At 34.5% G+C, this 23,567-nt stretch overlaps 2 protein-coding genes across 4 annotated transcripts; both read right to left on the bottom strand.

The window, feature by feature from the left end:
• Window positions 1–3,187: 3,187 nt before the first annotated feature.
• LOC114822873 (protein BUD31 homolog 1) lies at window positions 3,188–5,821 on the bottom strand. Its single transcript, XM_029098008.2, has 4 exons — window positions 5,661–5,821; window positions 4,289–4,389; window positions 3,984–4,171; window positions 3,188–3,562 (listed from the first exon to the last, which is right to left on the bottom strand). Exons 2-4 carry the CDS (start codon window positions 4,380–4,382, stop codon window positions 3,407–3,409), a joined length of 438 nt encoding a protein of 145 aa, XP_028953841.1. The 5' UTR covers window positions 4,383–4,389; window positions 5,661–5,821; the 3' UTR covers window positions 3,188–3,406.
• A 3,811-nt stretch (window positions 5,822–9,632) lies between these two features.
• Window positions 9,633–13,636, bottom strand: LOC114822865 (uncharacterized). Of its 3 annotated transcripts, none has more exons than XM_070815875.1 (6): window positions 13,105–13,597; window positions 12,651–12,781; window positions 11,866–11,991; window positions 11,562–11,689; window positions 10,240–10,283; window positions 9,633–10,160 (listed from the first exon to the last, which is right to left on the bottom strand). In XM_070815875.1, the coding sequence occupies exons 1-6, from the start codon at window positions 13,463–13,465 to the stop codon at window positions 10,144–10,146; spliced, it is 807 nt and encodes a 268-aa protein (XP_070671976.1). In that variant the 5' UTR covers window positions 13,466–13,597; the 3' UTR covers window positions 9,633–10,143. The 3 variants fall into 3 exon arrangements, with proteins under 3 accessions (XP_070671976.1, XP_070671975.1, XP_028953831.2); XM_070815874.1 differs by having other exon boundaries at window positions 9,633–10,150; window positions 13,105–13,473; XM_029097998.2 differs by having other exon boundaries at window positions 9,633–10,283; window positions 13,105–13,636.
• Window positions 13,637–23,567: the final 9,931 nt, after the last annotated feature.

Here is a 23,567-nt window from a genome sequence, read left to right as displayed (position 1 = left end):
GAACAATGAAGCATAAATGTAAACAACAATCAACGGTTAAATTTTGATCTATGATTTACATGATTATAGTGGCGAATTTCGAAGTTAAGCTCTTCATGAAAGTTATAAAGCTTGTCATTACGAGTGTTTGTATATTTTTTTCTATATTTTATTACACTTCTACATTAATTAAAAAACTATTAAAGACTTTAGGTAAACGAAAATATACTTAAAACAAAATTGCGTTTTTATGTTTTGGATGTGATAATATGGAATGTATATACTTATTTAGTATTATGTTTTTCATTTGATTATTTATTGGTTTAAAATATATTTTCCTTAACAGGTAACGGGTCGGGTCATATTACCTGTTAATATTATCGGGTTGATTTCGGGTCGGGTCATTTTACCCGTTTATTTTAACGGGTGTTACACGACACGGCCTATTAAGATATCGGGTATGACACGAAAACGACACGAACACGGAAAACACGACACGAATGCCAGGTCTAGTTTAGAGGTTATTAGCATGCCTTCCTAATCCCCGGTCCAGAACAATCCCTACTTATACTTATACTACAATTGTCAAAAGAGGGTTAAATTTGTGTGTTAAGATAATTTTCGCACCAAGGAAGCATATATACCAAAGCTGCTTATATCAGTGCAGATCTTGTCGGCAAGGTTGAAAGAAATATTCTCGAGGATTTGCCTGCGCACTTCCTCAACCAATACGGAAGTGTAGTCTGCCATCTGCCAAAAAGGGAAAAGAAAAAAGAGAAAGCAAAAGCAAGGAATAAACACCCCACGAGAATGATGTCATTTGCTTTTCCTGTTTTTGTATGATGTAATTTATTTTTATCTTTCGGAGACATCTGTATAAACCCTATCAGAGGATAATATGTATAAACCCCATCAGAGGGTAATTAAAAAAAAAAGGGGCAAAGCCCAAACTAAATGGGCTGGAATGTTGTGTGAAGAGCGAAGGCCCATAAGCCCAAAATAGCACCAAGCAGGTCATCAAAAGTACGCTCAGTACTCCACAATTATTCGACAACCCACCGCTATTACCACCAACCAGGTGATCAAAAGTACGCCCAGTACTCCAAAATTATTCGGTAACCCGCCGCTATTACCACCAACCAGGTGATGAAATGTACAACCCGTACTCTAATATCATTTGACAATTAGCCATTCATGCCACCAACCAGGTGATGAAATGTACAACCCGTACTCTCTTTCATGCCATCAACCAGGTGATCAAAAGTACGCTCAGTACTCCAAATTATACATGAACATTACTCATGTCATTCATACATAAACATTCATGAACATCACTCATGACAATCATACATAAACATTCATGGCCATCATTCATGTCAACATTCATGAGCATCACTCATGTTAACATTTATGAGCATTACTCATGACAACATCCATGAGCATCCACTCTCTTGACTGAAGACTTGGGGGACTACTGTTTATACCATATTTGGGGTCTCGTATTTAGACCTCGTATAAATACTCGGGGGACTTAAATGTAATTATGTAATAAAGGAAGGGCAAATATGTAATTAGAGGAGGAGCCCTTATTCTATAAAAGGGCCTCCTCACCCTCACAAACCCTAAGTCTCTCCTATCTAGAGCAAAGCTCTCACACTCTCTCCCTCACTTCTTAGAGAAATACAATACATAATCAGTGTGGACGTAGCCCAAACCTTGGGGTGAACCACGATACATCTTATGTCATTTACATTACTTGCAGATTCACGGTCGGATTTACGTTGTTCCAAGACCTCCGGTTTTGTGCATGAACAGTGTTCATATCCCACTCCCTAGTATCGCTCGTATCAAGAAAAAATCTCAGTAAATAGAATAGTACCGAGTTTTTTGGCTTTCACGAAATTAATTTACTTAGGTTAGAAACAGCAATGGAATGATGGCAGCAAGGAAAGGGACTTGCTTGATCATGTTTATTTATTAAGTGTAGCCGTTGGGAGGGCATTGTCATAGTGTTGGGGAGGTACCACTCGACCGGTGGACTTTGTATAATATGGTAAATTGGTAATGGTCCCTTTACAAATTTAATATCCATCAAGTGGCCATTTTTTATTGGATTAAAAAATCATTGGCTCCAATACAAGCCAATTTGATTTTGTTTTGTTTTGTTTTTTCTAATCAATTTGAAGGCTTATGAGCAAGGTTCTAAAAAACGTTAAGCGCTAGCCGGGAATGGGCAGGAGAGTGGCTAGGCGGTTAGGCGGCTAGGCGGCGGCTTAGCCGGATTATGCGAATTTAAGTAAATTTATTATATATTTGTATAAATCAATGCCTATTTATACATAAATTGTAAATAAAATGACATATAGATTATAAAATATTAGAACATATTGAAAACATGGAGAACATATAATGAGTGTTCATTCATGTATTCAACAGGTCCCTTACATTTTATTGAAAAAATAAAATGCAAAATTAAAGTAATCAATTTTTTTTCTAAGTGAGAGTAGCGACCTAGGCAGGTTTAGGCGGACGCCTAAGTAGATCTAGGCGCACTTTCTTAATTTTGAAACATCTAGGAACTAATTGGGACGGTGGCCACCCGCCTAGGGTATAAGCAGGGCATAGACAACGCTAAGTGAGAATTTTTGGAACAGTTCTTATAAGTCTATGATGCAGGAGATTATCTTTTATTTTTTTCATACAACTGTATTCTACTTTAAGGAAAAGACGAATGTGCTAAGCCACACAATGCGGCTTATGACCCGTATCAGATAAAGTGTCAAACCGGCCTATAAATTGGTCATAAGCCATGATTCAACCATCATTCCTAGGACCATAAGCTCATTTGTTGTGTATACTTCTCAATCCATAGTGCGCCTGGCATATTAACGTCTTATCTCGAATTCACTCAAATTACAACACATGTATTATGAATATACAAACCCTAAAACCTAAATCCAAGGCTAAAGACGAGGGTTAAAATTTGGTGCATTCGATACACCACATTAAGCATGCCGCATTTATCCTATACGCCTGATTATTTTCCAAGATTCAGTATATGTAGGATTTTGCAATGACTCTTCAGAACAGCAATGTCCCTAAACTTAGCAACTCAATTTGTGAGACATGGAATCGAACAAATTGCTCAAACTTTACTTCGAATAACGAATGTACTGAGTAGGGAATGCACTATTTCAACCAACAGGAATAACGAAGCGTAAAAAATTCAAACTTTACTCAATTACAAGTAAAACTTTGGGCCTAAGGAAAAGTTACAGAGACAACATACTACTATTACCATTTCTAAAGGGATCGCCTCGATTAATTAAGATCAGCTAAATGTTACAGATTCCCAACAATCCACAACACCAAGGATAATGTGATTCAACATCTCACTTGTATTACAATTTGAACGACATACCACTAATCAATCTCCACTGGCACAGCCCCTACAGCCACAATGCACACACTCTATAACCTTCTCCTCCCTCAGATGCTTGGGCACTCGGCAAACACATGTGGTGGCAAAGTTATGATCCCGAGGTTGCATGCATCTTAAACAACAGAGGCGTTCGTATCCAGGCTGCATGAGTTTGCTATATGTTCATTAACATTCTGAGTATCCTAATTAAAGTACAGAAGTTCCTTTTTAACTTACAAACACAACTGACGATGCAAAATCCAATACATATCTTTATCCTCATCGTCGGCACATCCAAGTCATACTACCCATGTCCTACGTCTATGTATTTCCCCCAGAGTTTGCTAATTTTCTAGCAATGCTAAGTTTACTCCAATTTTCTTATATTAAATATTCATGCTTGCATTCTTTCAACCGTATTTACAGGTTTTTCATGATTAAAAACTAAATTCCAATTCAAAACTAGGCAACTTATTTCCAAGTTCAATCTAACCTGCAGTCATCTTCATACACATGTAAACCAGATTAAGGAATGAAAATGCCTACTAATTGCAAATAATGATAGAAGTGATCTGAGGCAAACCTTTTTCCACTTTGCAATTAGATTGCGGTCAGCATAGCCTTGGTCCAGGCAGAAGTCATATAATTCCTTGGAAATTTCCTTTCTTCGATGGTAAAGGTCAAAAATATAGCGGCTCTTTTGATGTGCAATTTTGAAAATAGGCCATAAGGTCTCACATTTTCTCTTACCATCATGAGTATCATTCTCAGCTGTCCAAAAGATAAAGGAAACATACATTAGTATGCTTTTGAATTCTTCTACGCATCAATTTTTAAAAGTTCAATGAACAATGTAATAAAAACACGGAAAAAGAAAAAAAACTAAACCTTCTCTCATCTTAGCTTGTAGCTCGCGAAGAGTAGGCTCAATCAGTTCCCAACCTTGTGGGTATTTCACTCGGTTAGTCTTCACCTTGGGCATTTTCTACCTGTAATCAGTGGCAACATATAAGTTCAAAAAAGCAATCTGAAGGTGCAACAGAATCAACAAGAAAAGAAGCCATTTTTCCAAGAATATATTAATTAGCGAAAATAGTAAATGAAGAGCACCAGCACCGAAGCAGGAGTTCAAACTGTGGATTGGACATAACTTTTAAGCCAATTTTCCTAAGTCGAAAGTTTCTCTCTAAATTTGGGCAGAGTCTAATTTGCTTTTTATGGAATTTCCCAACAAAATGATAAAACAATGAGTCTAGTTGAAAATTCACAACAACAACAACATCAACATCAACATCAACAAAGCCTTATCCCACTAAGTGAGGTCGGTTATATATATATATATATATATATATATATATATATACAGATTGCTTAAGGGAAGGGATCCCCAATTTTTGAAAAAAATGGGGATTAGGTGTGGGGCCCACTCCACATCGAATTTCAACGATCCGAATCGTCTATTTTGTTAGTCTCGATTCATAGATCATCCTTGCAAAAATTCAATTCAATCCGAAACCGTTTGCGTATTTAATTATCAAGATCAAATTTCATTTTTTCTTATATAACAAAGTATTCGTTCATTTCCTTGAACCCAATTAGATGTCTTAAACATTTCCGATTTAGCTAATATTTTACAAGGATGATCTATGAATCGAGACTAACAAAATAGACGGTTCGGATCGTTGAAATTCGATGTGAAGTGGGCCCCACACCTAATCCCCATTTTTTGAGTTCCCTTCCCTTAAGCAATCTGTATATATACATATATATATGTATATATATATGTATATATATATATATATATATATATCCTAGAACGCCACTGTACTCGATTTTGTTAGAAGATACGATTATACAAGCAAATCAATTAAAGTTTTAAAAACGAAGGCTGGAGCTCCAACTCAATTCCAAAATTCAACTTCATCCCCAAAGTATTCGTCAACTAAAATCTGAAATCATATATCCTAGAACGCCACTGTACTCGATTTTGTTAGAAGATACGATTATACAAGCAAATCAATTAAAGTTTTAAAAACGAAGGCTGGAGCTCCAACTCAATTCCAAAATTCAACTTCATCCCCAAAGTATTCGTCAACTAAAATCTGAAATCGGACATTAACTCAATAATCCCTAAATTCCTAGGTTTAGGCCGTAAACCAGAATTTAGAAACAATAATCAGAAGAAAATAAACTAGAATAAGAAGAAGAATTGAGCAAAAAGAAGAAGAGAGAAGTGGAGGATCGAAGAAGAAGGAATTACAGTTACAGGTGAGGAAGGGAATGAGGAGCGGAGGAGCAGTGGAGCGCTGCAGTGTGGAGGAGGAAAGGCACTGTTGGCAGGACTGATGGAACAAAATGGGCTTTCGTAATCGGTACGAATAAGCATCGGTGCCCAGCAGAAAAATAATGCTTTGCCTACTTAATAAAACGTGAATCGAGATGGACGAATCTCAGTAAAATATTACCATCAGTTTATCTATTTGTTACAATTAATCAACTAAACAATCTTAATCTATCTATCTATCTATCTATCTATTTATCTATCTCTATTAATTAATGAAATCTTCTTTGTCAATAAAAAAAGGGTAAAAAGACTACTTAGTCTTCTATCACATAAAAAAATGATAGGTAATAATGTAATTTCACAAGTTCAAATTTTACTTTTTTTTATTGAAACCTCACCTACAGGTGATGTTAAAATACCTCCAATATTTAAAAAAAATAAAAAAATAAAAAACCTCCTACTCCCCTCACGTTCTCTCTCTCTCTCCTTCTCTCCTTCTCATTTTCTAAAAAAATGTGTTCATACACACGAAGTGTGTAGGCAAATGCTAGTCTATATTATTAAGAGAACCCCCATTGTCAACTTTCTTTCCTCTTTTTTTCTATTTTGCCCTCACTTTTGATACACACTATTGACAAAAGGAAGGGCAAAATAGTAATTTTATACCTTTTGACAAAATGACAATCATATCCCTATTTTACCCTTTTTTTTTTTTTTTAAGAAAATGACAATCATATACTTATTTTTCCAATTTTGCCTTCACTTTTGATACACAATATTTACATAAGGATAAAAAAAGAGAGAAAAAAATTTGACAAGGAGGCTTCTCTTAAGAACACTTTTGATACACAATATTTACATAAGGATGACAAAATAGGAAAAAAATGGGAAAAAAGTTGACAATGAGACTTCTCTTAATAATAGTACTAGCATATGGTCACACACTAAGTGTGTGAGAAATTTTTTTTATTTTTATTTTTGAAATAGAAGGAGAGAGGAACATAGTGATAGAGGATGTGGGAGTAGGAAGTTTTTATTTTTTTTTATTTTTTTATTTTTTTATTTTTTTTAATTAGAGATATGTTAGAATTACATGTAGGTGAGGTTTTGAAAAAAAAAATAGTAAAATTTGGTTGTGTGAAATTACATTTCTGCCCCATATTTCTTATTCATGTTATGTTTTAATTAGAAGGTTAAACTGATAATTTCATAGGATTTTAGTTGACAATGAGTATTTTATTAATTAGTATAGATAATAGTATAAAAAATGCACTTATTAAGAGAAAGGGGGAAAATGGTTGACAATGAAGCTTCTTTTAATAACACTTTTGATACACAATATTTACATAAAGGGGACAAAATAGGAAAAAAATGGGAAAAAAGTTGACAATGAGGCTTCTCTTAATAATAGTATAGAAAAAAATATGTACTTATTAAGAAAAATTGTTCACACATACAAAATATGTGTTCTCTACTAGTTTTAATTAATTTTTGACAAAAACGATCTTTAAAGAATAATTTATAATATTAATTGTTTCAATAAAAAACATGGAGGTTCGTCCTCCGATCATGGAACCTTTTGAGGAACTATTCCTTGTCTTTTATAATATTAAGTAGCCAAAATTTTTCCCAACAAAGTTTAGTTATATTAAATTAATTAATTTAACCTATAAAACAGATAACTTATACTTTGCGCCCTAAAAAATCGGAATTGGATCCTCGCCGGATCTAAGGGCTGGGGATCCTAAGGATCAACCCACGTGAGCCGTTGATAAAAAATCGTGCGGTCATAATTAAATGATTTAAAAGTAAAACAGTCTCGTTTTACGTGAAAATATAAAAAAGAAAAAAATTGTGGCCGCACGATTTTTGATCAACGGCCCACGTGGGTTGATCCTTAGGATCCCCAGCCATTAGATCCGGCGAGGATCCAATTCCTAAAAAATCATATCATATAGCTTGTCATTCTGAAAATCAATTATACAAAGGACAAATAAACTTGTGCATCCCATACCGTGCTCATTCTGTTTGGCCATAAATAAATGATTGTATTCATAACATAGGCACTTGGGGTAGTGACCTTTTTTTACGAAGGATTTTAATTTGTAGTAATATAAATAAAATGGCCGGACATTGAGGTTTTCTCTATACAATTTTGGAGAGATAATTTGGCTAGAGTTCATGGAGATTTGCAGACTTTTCCATACAAAGTGTTTTTATTTATTTTTCTTCTTAATAGTATTTCCTGTGATTTTAATTATGAATATGCATAACTAATCTATTTTTCATACAAGGTGTTTTTAATCTTTTTCTTCTTAATAGTACTTCCTTTGATTTTAATTATGTATGCATATTTTGAATTGTTAATCATTGTGTTTAAACTAAGTGATTTTAATTATGTATGCATATTTTGAATTGTTAATCACTGTGTTTAAACTATCTCTATATCTTGATGCTTGATTATTATTAGGATGTTTAGATAAGTAATTACACGCAATTTCTTGGAATGCCACCAATAAATTGATGGATGCTCATTGTGATTAATAATTATAATTTCACTTAGGACGAATGCCACGTCTTACGGGTTGGATGGTTTTCCAAAGGTTTTCACAAAATATAATGAGTCATGCATGTTTACATTTGATCGGAATGCCAAAGATGGATTGCATGTTTGTATACATTCTATCTTGAATGCCACAAGTATAATATGCATTAGGAAAACCTAACATTCAAAGTTGCATGTGTAATTCATAAGTAGGTTCGCCGGATTGGTATTCCTTTTCACTTATAAGTGAGATGTCTTAAGTTCAATTCTCGTCAAAGGTGAATTTAAACCACATTATTAATAGCTCATTGTGAGGCTAAGCCTATTCTCCTCTCCTAATGTAGATAATATCATTTATTAAAAAAAAAATAAAAAATGGCAGAATCCTAGAGGATATATAGAAGTAGATATTGCACCCTCTTAGGAGTTATGATTACTTGTGGTGTACGCCAATTCCTACATTGTAGGAACTTCAAGACTTAAATGATCTGATTTTGTCCATATCCGGATCAAATCACGTATCTTACGGAACAAGCATGGTCATCATGCGGAGCTGCTAGTACTCTGCCTAATGCCCCCAAATAGTCATGCTGGCATCGCTACTCCATCTGAACTAGCTCCGTGAGTCCATGATCGAACTTCTGAGGTAATAGTATTCGGATTAGCCTTACTCAGTCCCTAGAAAATCATGGGCCGACACTTATAAATCATTTCTGATGGTTTTCTTTAAATTGAAACTGCCTTCAAATGTGTGCTTTGCCACAAATTCTGCAAAAACTTTCTTCCATATGTAATGTGATTCACCTCCAAGTGTTGATTCTTCTTTCTACGTTCAAAAGATAATTCATCTACAGTTTTTCAATTGGTGCAGGCACCTTTAAACATTAGAATTTTGATGAAATAAATGTTCACTAATACATTAAATTTCGACATGTCAAGGCTTACGTGGCACGCACCATGAGTCTCACATATCGTACACAAGGCATATGACTCATCAAAACTGGACGAGTCATCAAAAGTGACACGTGTCGACATTTGACTAAAATTAATTAAGGAATTCTCTTTATTAATTCTTTGATTAGTTTTAACTTAAATAAAGTAAATTTATCGATTTAAATTTAAAATATGATTGATTATCTAATTATTTATTATTTAATTTTTTTTGTCGAAGAATAGATGTTAGATTAAAGAGCCGTTGAAGTTCGAACCCACACTGTAGTACAAGGACAACACTCCTCTTTACCGTTGTGATAGAGGGCCACTTGCGATTATTTGATGAAGTCAAATCACGAACCACACCCTATGTTCGGATGTTGAGTAGAGGCTTCTAGTAATTAGCTTTGTAGCGCATGAACAATTCATCAGCACTATTATTGTCTGAAATTTTAACAAGGTAGCCCAAATAAAACATAAAACAAAAGATTATTCAAATTTCAATGTTGAAAAATAGATTCAATTCTGTGAGATACTTTTCACAAATCACATATAAGATTATCGCTCTTTTACTTCCATGTAAGTTGCCTATAGTATACAATCTCTACCTTAGCTCAATATAAATATATGCTTCCATCCGACAAGACGAAGACGATGATTAAGCGCATTCGGTGCCCACTCAATCGTCATTTGTATATCATTGTACAGAGAATGAACGATACACTCCGTTGCTGCAACTCCAAATCTGTAGAATCCAAGACCGACCCCTTGCAGACAAAAAGGGAATTACAACTTCTCAAAAAACTGTGCTGCCTACTTCTCAAGAGTTCTTAAAAAGTACGATTATCTCCGGGAGGCCAAGCCTTTTCCCATACTGGATAGCCAGCCAACCCGCAAAAGAAATGTATGCCACAAGTAAACAAGTGCGCCTGAAGCCGGTAGTAAGCACTCTTGCGGCTAAAATCTGAGGCAACCTAAATTTCATTTGCTGCAGGAGTCTAACAAAGATTATGGAGATAAAAGAAGTTAAAAACCCACTAATAACTCCAGCTATTGTTTCCCACCTCCATAACCCACCTCGTTTCTGGCTGACAATCCAGGAGTGTAAAATCTTTGTCGCCCTGAAATATAAGAGACACCGTTACTAAGTAAGACCATACAAGAACAAAATACAAAACACAAAACATAAACATAGGCTTTAATCAAGTTCTACTCCATTATCAGAACAGAGATATAGTGTCTCTATTTTTCAGTTTAGCTAATAGAATTAAATTCCTTCTTTGTCTAACTTTTATCAGAGGTGACAGGAAGAGGAAAGAAAAAGAAAGGCGGGTTACAATGGTTTAGTGCGTTGTCAAAAGCCTTCAACGAAAGATAGCATCACAACTGTTTCCACTTAATCCTCTATATACTACTATCAGGATAAAGTTTTCCTAAATAAGAAGAAATTGTTGATTGATATAATGTTCTATAGAATAAAGAACATAGGGATAGTCTGGACTCTGGAACATGAAAAATACTACCATCGCCCAAGGGAGAATTGTTGGACTAGTTAAGATTATCTCCTATGGGAGTGAATACTAAAGTGGATAAAGCTACAAATAAATTTACACGGTACAGTAAACACTAGAGATTATGAAAGGCTGGAACAATCATTTCGCTAAACAGATGGCCTGGCTACACAAGTGACAAATGTAAATGCAATAGATTGACATGGGACAAAGAGTGGACGAGACTAGAACTCTTTTGTAGGGAACAATCATAATGAGAGAGTACATGCACTATATAACAGTGACAACGAAGGTGCTGTCCTCTCTTTCTCAGATTTGCAACACAAATACTCCCTCCATTCCTTCAGAAGTTAGTCTTTTATGAAACTATGTGCCCATGTAGTGCAAGCAGAAGCATGAAAGATATTTTCCTTCTACAAGTTTTCTTCTGCTGTCATGGTTCCACAGAACCTTTTTTACAGGTATGCAGCATCAGCTCCAACTGCTTCTTTTGATAAGAAAGCTGTGGCTTGTATGTATTTAAAATTTTAAGATACAAGTAATCATACACATACCATATTGACTCCGCCCAAACCACCTCGCCCATCACCACTGTTCTAATCAAATAGTAGATCGGAATTTCATTCGGAACTTTCATATATCGTTTCTTGAATTTTTATGATATTATTTCCATGTTTTCGGAACCAATATATCCATCCATGCTGATATATTACCTTCTTTTTGAGATAAGCAATCTATCTAGAAAGGCTATCCTAACGTATTTATGTGATTAAGTGCAGTTATCTAAACACTCACATTTTGGAACTAATTTAGTCCATGAAACAATATCCATACAGATAGAACAAACTGATAAGCTAAAAGAAATAAGAAAAAAGTCAGTTTGCTCACAGGATGCGATATCTTGTAATCATCTCAAATGTAGACGGATCTTTAGCTTGGCAACTGAAGAAACCATCATGATATAAGCTAACTTTGGAAATGCCATACGTGTACCAGCAGTCATAAGTTTCATTGACCTAACAAACATGAGAAATTAAGAAAATTCTATCACGGAGTTAAAGAACCATAATGTTCAACTATGATGTTACTTCGATGGTAAAAGTGATATTCATATATATTAGTTTCAACCAGAATTCAAAAACGATTTTTATGCTGACCACAGTGTAAACAATTGAAAGGCCTTGCACGATACCTTGAATTTATCTTTGGTCAACCATGCAGCACCAAAATTAGGTCTGCAATTAAGAGGAAGGGCCTCATTTGGAGCCTCAGCCAATGCAAGCTGAGTCTGACCGGAAGACTGATCTTTGTATTCCACCTGCAATCAGGAAACCCAAGAATTAATATTTGAATGAACAGACATGCAAAGCAGAAACTGCTACATACCATTGTCCAGTTCATGAAGTAGGAAATTACCTAAACAAGAAAAAGGGAAAAACAGAGAATTTGCTCTGAACCCCTTGGGTTTTATTCTGACACATGGAGTCTCTATAAAGTTTATCTTGTATTACTAGACATCTAGAAACAGATATAACTTGTGTTAATGTTTCGTGGTTTGACTCCAGTCAAGTTTATCAAGAATTAGAGGAACCATGGTAGCATGACCGTAAAGCATAATTTCTTTAAACTACACAACAGTGACTTTATCAGTTTACCTATAAAGCCCACTTGCCAATTACCAACTATTTTTCAAGAAAAGAAGGCTTCACAAATGCCATCCTACCACTACATAGAATCTTCATAGTACTCTTTTGGTTCACGGATAAACTGCACTTACCTCAAACTTGAAGAAAAACCTAACAGAGACGCACTCAAATCCAAATCTCTAACAAAATAAAGTTCCAACTACAAATTGTGTGTGGAAGCTAAAGCTATGCAATCAGAAATTGCAACTATGATTAGCATACAAACTGATTTAAAAAAACACAGGTTCGTGCTGATAAATATAGTTTGAAGTTTCACCGTAAGTTAGAGTACCTTAAAAATTGAAGCCCAGTAGTAATCATAACGGCATCGAAACCTTCTTCCTTGAAAAGGATAAAACACATGCTTGGCTTTATAATTGAACAGTCCAAGCTCACACACTTTAGAAGACTTAAGATCAACACCTGCAAAAATGAAAAACCGCTCCCACTCGATTATTATGATTTCGTGATCGATAATAAACTAACTACAGATCCTTGTGTTCCACAAACTTGACACATATCTACATAATTCTAACACAAAATGGTGATTCCAAATTTCCAACTAACAAATTTGCATTAAAATCATTATATATGCTATGCAACCACAGCAAAACAAGCTCCCTTTGTTACAGCTCAACAAACAAAAACAAATTTGAAGAACTCTATTCTGCAATTCGATTCTCATTTCCAAGTCAACAAACAGTGATTTTCAAGAACATCAAAATTATTTAAATAAATCAACTTACTGCTTGAGACGATCCTGCACTGAGAGGACACTGAAATTGAGCTCGGAATTGAAGAATTGGCGACGAAAACGGCGACGAAGGCGACCAACAGCGATAGTGAAAAGAAAGCAACGATAAGGAGAAGCAGACCCAGAGACCACCGGAGGATTAAATTGGCCACGCTGCCCTTCGCAGAGACCTCCTCAGAATCCATTAAGCTTGGTACTTGGCGTAAATTAAAGGGCATTCGTGGGGTTTTCTGCAAAAGGTCCAGCCACCGGAACCATTTATCCGGTGAATGGAAACCCCAGTCCAAGAGCACTGAACACAAGGAAGAAGAGGAATTATTGATTTTTTTTTTTTTTGGAGTTTTAACAAACATTTTTAATAAAAAATTACATTTTTTTTATACTATTCAATACACCTCCATTTACCATTTTTCATTAAAACTAAAGTTTTTCTTTTTCAGATTTTTGTTAGTCCTTTTTTTCTTTTTTTTTTCTTTTTCGCTTCTTCTCTCTTCTTCTTCCATCATGTTTTCCCCTCTTAATTTGTTTATTCCCCCAGTGGCCTTTTACACAGTATTAAAAAGTGTTGAGCTTAAATTCTGTCTATGGTAGATTTAATATTTTAATCTAACAAAATTTATTGTTTGACAAAAAAAAAAAATATATATATATATAGGGTTTTTATCACAATGGTCCCTGAAATTGACCATCACCATCAAGATGATCTTTGAAATTAAAAATCAATCAATATAGTTCCTGAAAATAGATGTTGCAAATCAATGTAGTCCTTTCATCACAATTCTGTTAAAAATACCGTTAAGTGCTGATGTGGTACATAAATGGGCCCCATAAGATTTACGGATTTTTATCACAAACAATCTCTGAAATTGACTCACACCAACAATATGGTTCCTGAAATTGAAAATCAATCAATGTAGTCCTTGAAAATAGGTGTCACAAATCAAAATGATCATTCAAACACAATTCGGTAAAAAAAAAAATTGTTATGTGTTGACGTGGGTTTAATAATTAATTAAAAAGTTGTCTAAATACCTTTTTGTACAATGAATTTTTTTTTTCTTATAGTAGGGCCTACTCCGAAAAGAGATGCCTTCCATAAATTTTCAAAGACACAAGGTTTAACCAAGAGCTAAGAGGGGGAGTGGTAATAGTTTTCAACCAATAATCGACACATCTCGGTTATAACTTCATTATCTCAAGGCAGACCTCATCGTTCTTTGCATCACCAGACCATTAGGGAAGAGCCGAACAAGCTCTCCAAGATTAAGGTTGTTGATGCGCAAAATCAGTGAGGACTTTGGTAAGATGTTAAGTTTGTGACCTTCACTAGATTGCTCCGGTTACTAGTATGAATAAGTATGTAAATGGATAGGGACATAGAAGCAAACACAAGATGTACGTGATTTATCCAGATTGGCTACGACCAACAGCGATAGTGAAAAGAAAACAACGATAAGGAGAAGGAGACCCAGAGACCACCGGAGTATTAAATTGGTGTTGCAAATCAATGTGGTCATTCCGTTACAGTTCTGTTAAAAATACTATTAAGTGCTGATGTGGTACATAAATGGGCTCCATAAGATTTATAGATTTTTATCACAAACAATCTCGGAAATTGACTCACACCATCAAGATGATCTCTGAAATCCACCCACACCATCAATATGGTTCTTGAAATTGAAAATCAATCAATGTAGTCCTTGAAAATAGGTGTTGCAAATCAATATGATTATTCCACCACAATTCTGTAAAAAAAAATTGATATGTGTTGATGTGGGTTTAATAATTAATTAAAAAAGTTGTCTAAATACCTTTTTGTACAACGAATTTTTTTTTTCTTGTAGTAGGGCCTACTCCGAAGAAAGATCCCTTCCATAAATTCTCAAATACACAAGGTTTAACCAAGAGCTAAGAGGGGGAGTGGTAGTAGTTTTCAACCAATAATGGACGCATCTCGGTTATAACCTCATTATCTCAAAGCAGACCTCGTCGTTCTTTGCATCACCAGACCATTAGGGAAGAGCCGAACAAGCTCTCCAAAATTAAGGTTGTGAGGATGTTGATCGCCTAAATGTTAACGGTGATGTCTCAGAAGTCGTTGCGAATGGGCCAAGCCGTCACCATTGGTGATCTCGATCCAGGTTCTATTTGGTGAAAGGTGTCGAAGTGTGTAAAGATGAGTGTATTGAGATTTTTTTTAGAGAATAGATAGCAAATGAGGTATATAAATGTGGACTGGGATCAGAGTGATTGTAGGATTGGGTTTTTGGGTTGACAGTTTTTTTATTAACTGTTAAATTATTAAGCCTAATTGTAATTTTGTTAATTTAATTAGACTTGTGTGACCCGGTTATGTGTCACATGAGCACATAACAGAATATTTGACAGAATTGTGGCAGAAGAACTACATTGATTTAAGATGCTTATTTGTGGGACTACATTGATCAATTTTCAATTTCAGATACCATTTTGATGTCACAGGTCAATTTCAGGGACCATTTTGATGTTGTGGGTTAATTTCAAAGACCATTTGTGAGGAAAAAAAAGACTTATGATGACTATTTTTGTGCCATATCAGCACTTAACATATTTTTTTAACAGAATTATGACGGAATGACGACATTAATTTGCGATACTTATTTTTAGGGACTACATTGATTGATTTTCAATTTCAAGGACATCTTCATGGTGATAGTCAAGTTCAGGAACCATTTGTGATAAAAACCAAAAAATATATTTTGCGTAATTCTAAACTATCGTGTGAGTAAATTTTTAAATTAATAAAATATTACAATATAAAAAATATTTATTATGCTAATAGTATGGCGGCGGGTCTGCTGTCCCGAAATGCATGTCTTGTATGTGTTTTTTATTTAATTTTGGACACGTGTCCTTACATTTAACAAAGGACTGATGTTGTTACAATATCATAATTTCCATTTCAGGCCAATAAATCTTGTTGAAGGCTTGGAGAGCAACTCTATTGTGGATGTAATAGGTGTGGTATCATGACATCCATCAGTCCCCCTGCTTCTATAATGAGAAAAAACTGGCGTTGAGACTTAGAAGAGAACCCTCCAGTTGAAGTATATGTCTGGTCGTAGTTTTGAAGTAACTCTCTGGGGAAATTTGGGCAATTCAGAAGGGCAAAGACTGCAGAATATGTGTGATTTTTTGGTCTATTCCCAGTGCTTGCTGTAAAAGGTGGTAGAGTCAATGATTTCAATGGGAAGGTGATGGGGACCATTTCTACAAGTCAGCTTCTAATAGAGCCTAATATTGAGAAGGCTTATGAGGTGAGGAATTGGTTTGAGAAAGAAGGAAATAATACCCCATGTATCTTTATTTCCAGGGAAACGACAGGTGTGGGTAGAGCAGATATCCGAAAGACTCTATCCCAAATTAAAGATGAGAAGCTAGGGACTTTCGAGAAGCTAGATTGGATCACAGTTGGTGCAAGGATTTCATTTGTAAGGATTGATAGTTTATGTTATTTGACATGCCCAATCATGATTGGTGATCGGCAATGCAGCAAAAATGTTACAAATAATGAAGATGGAAATTAAAGATGTGAAAGATGTAGAATTATCAGAGAGATGGGCCATACGGCCCACTTCCAACAACACCGAAATTGTCCTCAACTTGGTAATTACCACCTGCACAATTCATTAGGTGTGGAGTTTTATCACAAAAGGCCACAATTCATTAGGTGTGGGAGCCAATGGGACTCACCTTACATGTGGGGCCAAGGGACCTACCATAATCGTGTGAGGTCAAGGGGACCCACCCATCACGTGGCAGTATAGTACGGGCCAGCTCCCTGACTCTGATACCATGTAAAATTATCAGAGAGACGGGCCATACAGGCCACTTCCAACAACACCGATATTGTCCCCAACTTGGTAATTACCACCTGCACAATCCGTCAGGTGTGAGGTTTTATCACAAAAGCCTTGGTGTTAGTTGGAGTGGGGTTAAGATATTTAAACTCATATTTTCTCATTGATACGGTCGATGTGGGACATTTCAACACTCAATGAGTTTGTAGAAGAATGCGACTACAGATATATACTCAAGTTACAGATACAAGACTATACTGGCTCAACATGGGTAACTTCATTTTCAAGTTGAAAGTAAAGGAGGAGATTTTTAGTGATGAACAACATGTAAAATCAACAGTTATCAAAGCAGAGAAGGTGAACTTTTCATCGGAGGCTGGAGTTCATTTTACAATTGATAGATAAGCTTAAGATGGAAAATATTAGTGCTTCTGCCTCCAAAATGGACAATGTAATGCCTACCGGAATGAGTGTTGCTAGATTTAGGAACGCTACAAGTAGACAGCCCACGGCAGCTGGGAATGTTGGTTACAGTAACAATGTCGGTAGAGAATTTGGAGCACCAAAAAATCAAGCACGTCACAATGGGAATTAGTATGGCAGTAAGTTTCTTTCAACGAGCTCTGTTGGTTAGTATCAAACATGTAATAGTTGTGGGGATACTGGCCATAGCTCAATGAACTGCCTAAGTGTAAAGAATGGCCCGGGACAGTCATCGGGAGTGGGCTATAGCAGTAGAGCGTCTTCTAGGCCCGGTATCAACAATACTTCAATTGAATGGTTCAAATGCCACTAACTTGGACATTGGGCGAGAGATTGTCCTGGGTTAGACACCACTACAGCTTATGGAAGTAGCAGAATCAACCCTAGGAGATATGGTGTTTCAAATCAGGAGCTCGGTCGTTTTTGAGGTTTGCTTGGACGAAGTTTGTACAATGTGATGGACGCTTGGTCAGTGTCCTTCGCTGGGTGTTGGATGTGCTTCTTGGTAATGGGATTTGAGTTATTGAACTTTTCCCTAGTCAGTAGAGGGTTGATCACGGACGAGTTGTTTCTCACCAAGAAAGGCATTTTGTAAAACTCTTTGTTCAATCATATATGGATTCGTTCGGATATACTTTTGAAATAGCTAAAAGTGCTTCCTAAGGCGTAAAGCGCTTTCATTTTGAAAAACAGTTGTTTGCAAAATTTTAAAAAATGCTTTGAATAAGAAGTAGAAGCACTTTGAGTGATTTTTATATGCCTAAACGGTCTCCCTTTTTCAATTTCAAAAGTCCAAAATGCCTATTGAAGTTCATAAAATGACAAAAGTCCAAGTTTCCAACCCCTTGAATTTCCTTTCCTCCATAAATTCACAAGAGAGAAGGTTTGAGGTAGCAAAATTTAGCCCTCCCTTTGAGTTATGTATATTATTGTTTGCCTGCCAAGGGAGCTTATACAAGAACAAGATGCAGACAGCCTTGCCGTCCACAACACTCGACAATCTTTTTTTTTTTTTGGGAGTTTTAACGAAAAGGGTCTGGAACTATTCATTCTTAATTATAAGGACATTTTGTGTATGAAAGGTCCATAATGGATCAAGTACTTTTCTTTATTTACTCTTATGCCATTACAGCGGGGTCCACAAAGATGTTGATATTTCTGTCTGGGAATACATCATTTTACATTATGCTATTAAACTTATGCTAATTTTACAGCTAGCTCTTCAGGCTTCCATCATGTTGTCGATGTTATGCAACTCTTCTTCTGACAAATTATTCCAATATTGTTCATCGCCTTCTACTAGCTCCGCATCTCTTTCTCTATCTTTTTTCACCTTGTAATATATTTTTGCTGTTTCTTCTTTGAAATTTTGGGGTTTCCAATAAGGCTGATGACTGATTCTTGTCTTGCTGTAAATATACATCTCTTCTTCTTCTGCTACTAGTACCATGTCATACCTAAAATCTTCAAACTCATCTAAAGCAAACATTTAGATCCCTCTAAATTTTAAAATATCTTTGTATGAAGGAGTCCACCTAAGTGAGGAGATAGGGTTTAGTCTAAAGGACTCTTCATTGATCATGGCTATATGCCTAGCTTTCTCCTTATGCATATGTACATACCAATCTGGAGGACTACTTAGAAAACTTATGCAAATTTCCTTCCATCTTTCTAGATAATCTTCTGCTACTTTTATAAGTTTTTCAGGAAATGATTCTAGTTGAGAAATATGGTTAATAAATATTTTATCGAGATAACCAAACTCTAATAGTAAGGCAGGGGTAACTTCTACCACATTATGCTTTTCCTGATGCTCATAACTAAAATGCCATGATTTAAAATCTCTCATGTTAATCCTGGCCACAGCTACGCTAACCTCTGGTTTACAAATACAATTCTCTGTACTATCACAAAGACATGGAGGATACATCTTTGTAATAATATCCATCCCTGGTTTTGGATCAAAGATGGACTGATACAAGGCGCATTGTAATTGTAATTATAACTCTTTCATGGACTGTGATGCTCTGCTCAGGATCTCATTTTGCATATCTGTTGGCATTATTCTTAGTTTCGCCTTTGAAATTTCTTCTAATAAGACATCATCTAATATTAAGTTTGAAGATATATTCCTAAGAAAACTTTCATATTTTTCTTGTTTTTCTTTGTCACTCAGAACCTGATGCTGATCATTACTTTGATGTTGCTCCATTTCAACATCTTCTTCTAAGAGCTCAATCTTAATTTCTTCTATGGGCTCATTAGCCTCTTGTTCTATGGGTTCAATAACCTCTTTTCCTTTATTCTTATGATGATCAGTTTCTAAAGCTATTTTTAATTCTCTTTTCAAGGTGTCACTTGCCTTTTGCTGCATTCTAAGAGATTGGAGTTCTTGGTTCATTTTGGTAAACTTACAAAGTAATGACTCATGGTCCCTAGAAATGGCTTGAAGGTTGTGCTCAAGAGAATGAATATGCTGCTGGTTTTGATGGAAATTAAAATTAAAGCTATCAAACTCTTGTTCCAAGGCTTTAATTATTTTTTCATGACCTAACCTCATGCGGCTGCTTAATTTGGATATTCCAGAAATTATCTAAGAGAACCTGCTGCCTATCAGAAAGCCTTGGTACCCTTGACCTATATCTTAGAGTTGGATTTCTGATTCCTTCAACAATATTGCCATTAAAGCTGAACGTAGGTACTGGTGGTGATGCTGGTCTGTTCATGCTATTTTGAAATCCACTGAATGGTGGAGGTTGATGGTGCATTATCATGCCATTGAAAGAAACTCTTCTGCCTTGCAGCCTTGTGCTATTTGCTGATGATGGTCCACGATATTCCATACCTGTTCAACAAATTAATCTTGATAAGATATCAGCTAATGTATTGTCATTACCTTTTATATGTTCAAAAATTGGTTTAAAACCATTTCCTGTAATTGAATCAACAAAATTAACCCATCTTCGAGCTGCCTGTTTATTAGCATGTATCTTGTTATAATGAGAAACTATATTTTGACAATCTGTTCTAATCGTAAATACTTCATTATGTAAAAATAAAGAAAATGCTTCAAGTGAATTAATTATCCCTAGAATTTCCAAATCTGTTGATGGTAATCTTGACTGGATATCACTAAACTTTCCTGAGGAATATCTACAAACTTGTTCGTTAGACTTTGGAGACTCCCTATGCTTTTTTTGGTATAGTATACCTGCCCATCCTAATAATGAAACATCTGTTTCAATTATCTTGTAACTATTATCTAGTGGTAATGTTAATGGCTTAAGTTTAGTAATTTCTTGTTTTATTTTTTGAACTAATTTAATATCTTCACTATTAAAATATCTTTGTTCTGTTTTGCTAGTTTTACTATATAATACTGCTATTTTTCTTCCTAAATTAGGGATAAAATTTCTTGCATAATTTAGCAATCCTAAAAACGCTTGTAATTGTTTCTTATCTTCTAATTTATCTGGAAAATCTAACACCTTTTTAGCTATATGATCTTGTAATTGTATTGTACCTGACTTGATATACATTCCTAAAAATTCTATATCTTGCTTTTCTAATGCTATTTTATTTTTGCTAATCACAATTCCATTATTGATAAATTCTTGTAATACTATCTCTAAATGCTTCCTATGTTCATTTTTATTTTTACTATGTACTAAAATATCATCTACATAAACACTACAAAAATTATCATATTTCTTGAAAATTTGGTCCATCTTTCTTTGAAAGATCGATTGAGCATTTTTAAGTCCAAATGGCATAACGAGCCACTCAAAATGTCCTTCTAGACAAGTAAAAGCTGTCCACTCAATTGATTCTTCTGCTAATCTTATTTGCCAAAAACCTGATTTACAATCAAATTTGCTAAAATATTTACTCTCTTGAATTTTATTTATAAGCTCATCCTTATTTGGTAATTTATAACTATCTTCGTATGTATTATCATTTAATCTCTTGTAATTATAAACTATTCTAGCCTTACCTCTTTTTAGTTTCGAATGTTTTCTTACAATAAATGCTGCTGATCTATGTCTAGACTTAGATGGTCTAATTACTTTTAAATTTAACAACTCTTTTATTTGCTACTCAAACTCTTGTTTATCTATTAGATTACAAGGCATATCAGCCGTCTTAATGGTTAAATCTGGGTTAATTATATCTAATTTTGCTAGTATTTTATTTTTACTCCAATGTAACTGTGGGTCTTCTCCTATAATCCTAGTTTGTTCTGCTAATTGTAACAATTCTTCTAAACTCTTTGGTCTATCTAACTGTAATATTTCTATACAGGTTCCTTCTTCTAAAATCGGGTATTCATGTTCAAAAATGTCTTCATCAAACTCTTCTACGTTATTATGCTCATCATTTTCTTTTGAGTTTTCTAAATGATAACTATCTTGGCCACTAGGCTCTTCTATACTTATGTTTTTGTATGCTTCTACAGTATTACTTTGGTCAGTTATTGTAATGCCTCTTTTGAAAAATGTTATGTTAGGGTTCATAAATAAAAAACCTTGCAAACTTTTCAAAAAGTTTAATCCTAAAATAAATGGATATGATCCTACTGGTGAAACAAATGTTAATGGTAAATTAAATTGTTGTTTTTCTACTTTAATAAACTCATTATTTATACAATGTGTTAAGTAAACTGGTCTTTCATCAAATTGTGTTATTTTTACTGGTTTTGCTAATTTTTGTCTATATTTTTCTGGTACTAACTCTTCTCTTATAACACTCTTTGTACTCCCTGTATCTATCATAGCTACGGTTTGTATCTTATGTTCTTTTGCTAATTCTATTTCACAATTTATAGTGATTAAAGAACTATTTTTTGGTTTTTCTATACTATGAACAATATTTCCTAATATTTCAGATTCTGCTGAATTAACTTCTAATAACCTATTACTATAACATTTTTCACATAATATTGAGTATGTATTGTAGTATTTATTTGCAATTAATTTATTACACTTATGACATTTTTCTGGCCAACCTAAATTAATGTATTTATATTCTTCTTCATGCTGTTCTTCTATGAATGCACACATATACTCTTCTAGATCACTATTTGTGCTACTTGAATCTTCCGAGTCTGAATCTATCATGTTAATACTCTCTATACTATAAATACTCTCATTATCACTTAAATTATCTAAACTGTATATTGACTGAATATCCTCATCTTATTCTAACTTAAACAACTCCATCAAATGTACTTTTTCTTTCGACTGTTTACCTAATTTTGGACATTTAGGTCTAATATGTCCAGCTTCTCCACATGAATAATATTTACAACTACTCTTATCTTTTGGTGCTTTATATTTCCTAATCCAAGGTTTGCCACTTCTTTTTCTAAATTGTTTTGGAATATATTTTCTTTTCCTATATGTTCTTGAAGGTCTTATACTGAAATTCTTATGTTGTTTGTAGGGTTTATATGACTTATATTTTTTTTTGTATATTTTCTTATGCTTATTTTTCTTATGGCAACCATACTGTTGTGGTAAATCTATATTTTTACAACTCATGTAAAATTGTTTCCTAATTTGTCTCTTAGCCTTTATTTGACTACACTCTTGTCTAAGTATATCATATACATGTTGAATTCTAGGTCCTATAGCAATATCATTTTTCTTCGAATGCTTTTGCCATTCATTCCAAATATTTTCACCTATTGGTCCTTTTATTTTTGTCATATAAGTATCTAATAAATTAATATCACTAATTCTACCTGTTCTTCCTAAATATTTAAAGAAATTTGTTGTATACTCAGCTATATACTGTAAATCGCAAATTTGTAATTATTCTAAATTTCTAATTGCTCTTATTTGTTCTTGTTCGCTTCTGCTATCTAACTTATTATGATCTAAAAACTCTTGTTTAATCAAAGTAACAAAACCATCAATATTGAAATGTGTTTTAGCTGCCTGATGCTGTTCTGGATTTTGGACTTTCCATGATTGGAAATAATCAAAAACTAAACCATCCAAAGTATGTTCAAAGTAATCTAACATGTTTTGTGAATTTCTAAAATCTAGCATTAATGCTGCATGTACGCAGCCTTTTTCCCATCTCTCAATCGTTCTTTCCCAATCTTGTGGATCTACATTATCTAAATTTA

Source organism: Malus domestica, chromosome 16 (genome assembly GCF_042453785.1).
Source record: "Malus domestica chromosome 16, GDT2T_hap1".
In the NCBI taxonomy this organism is placed as follows: Eukaryota; Viridiplantae; Streptophyta; class Magnoliopsida; order Rosales; family Rosaceae; genus Malus; species Malus domestica.
Note: the sequence above shows the minus strand (reverse complement) of the source record. Positions and strands in the feature narration are given on the sequence as shown.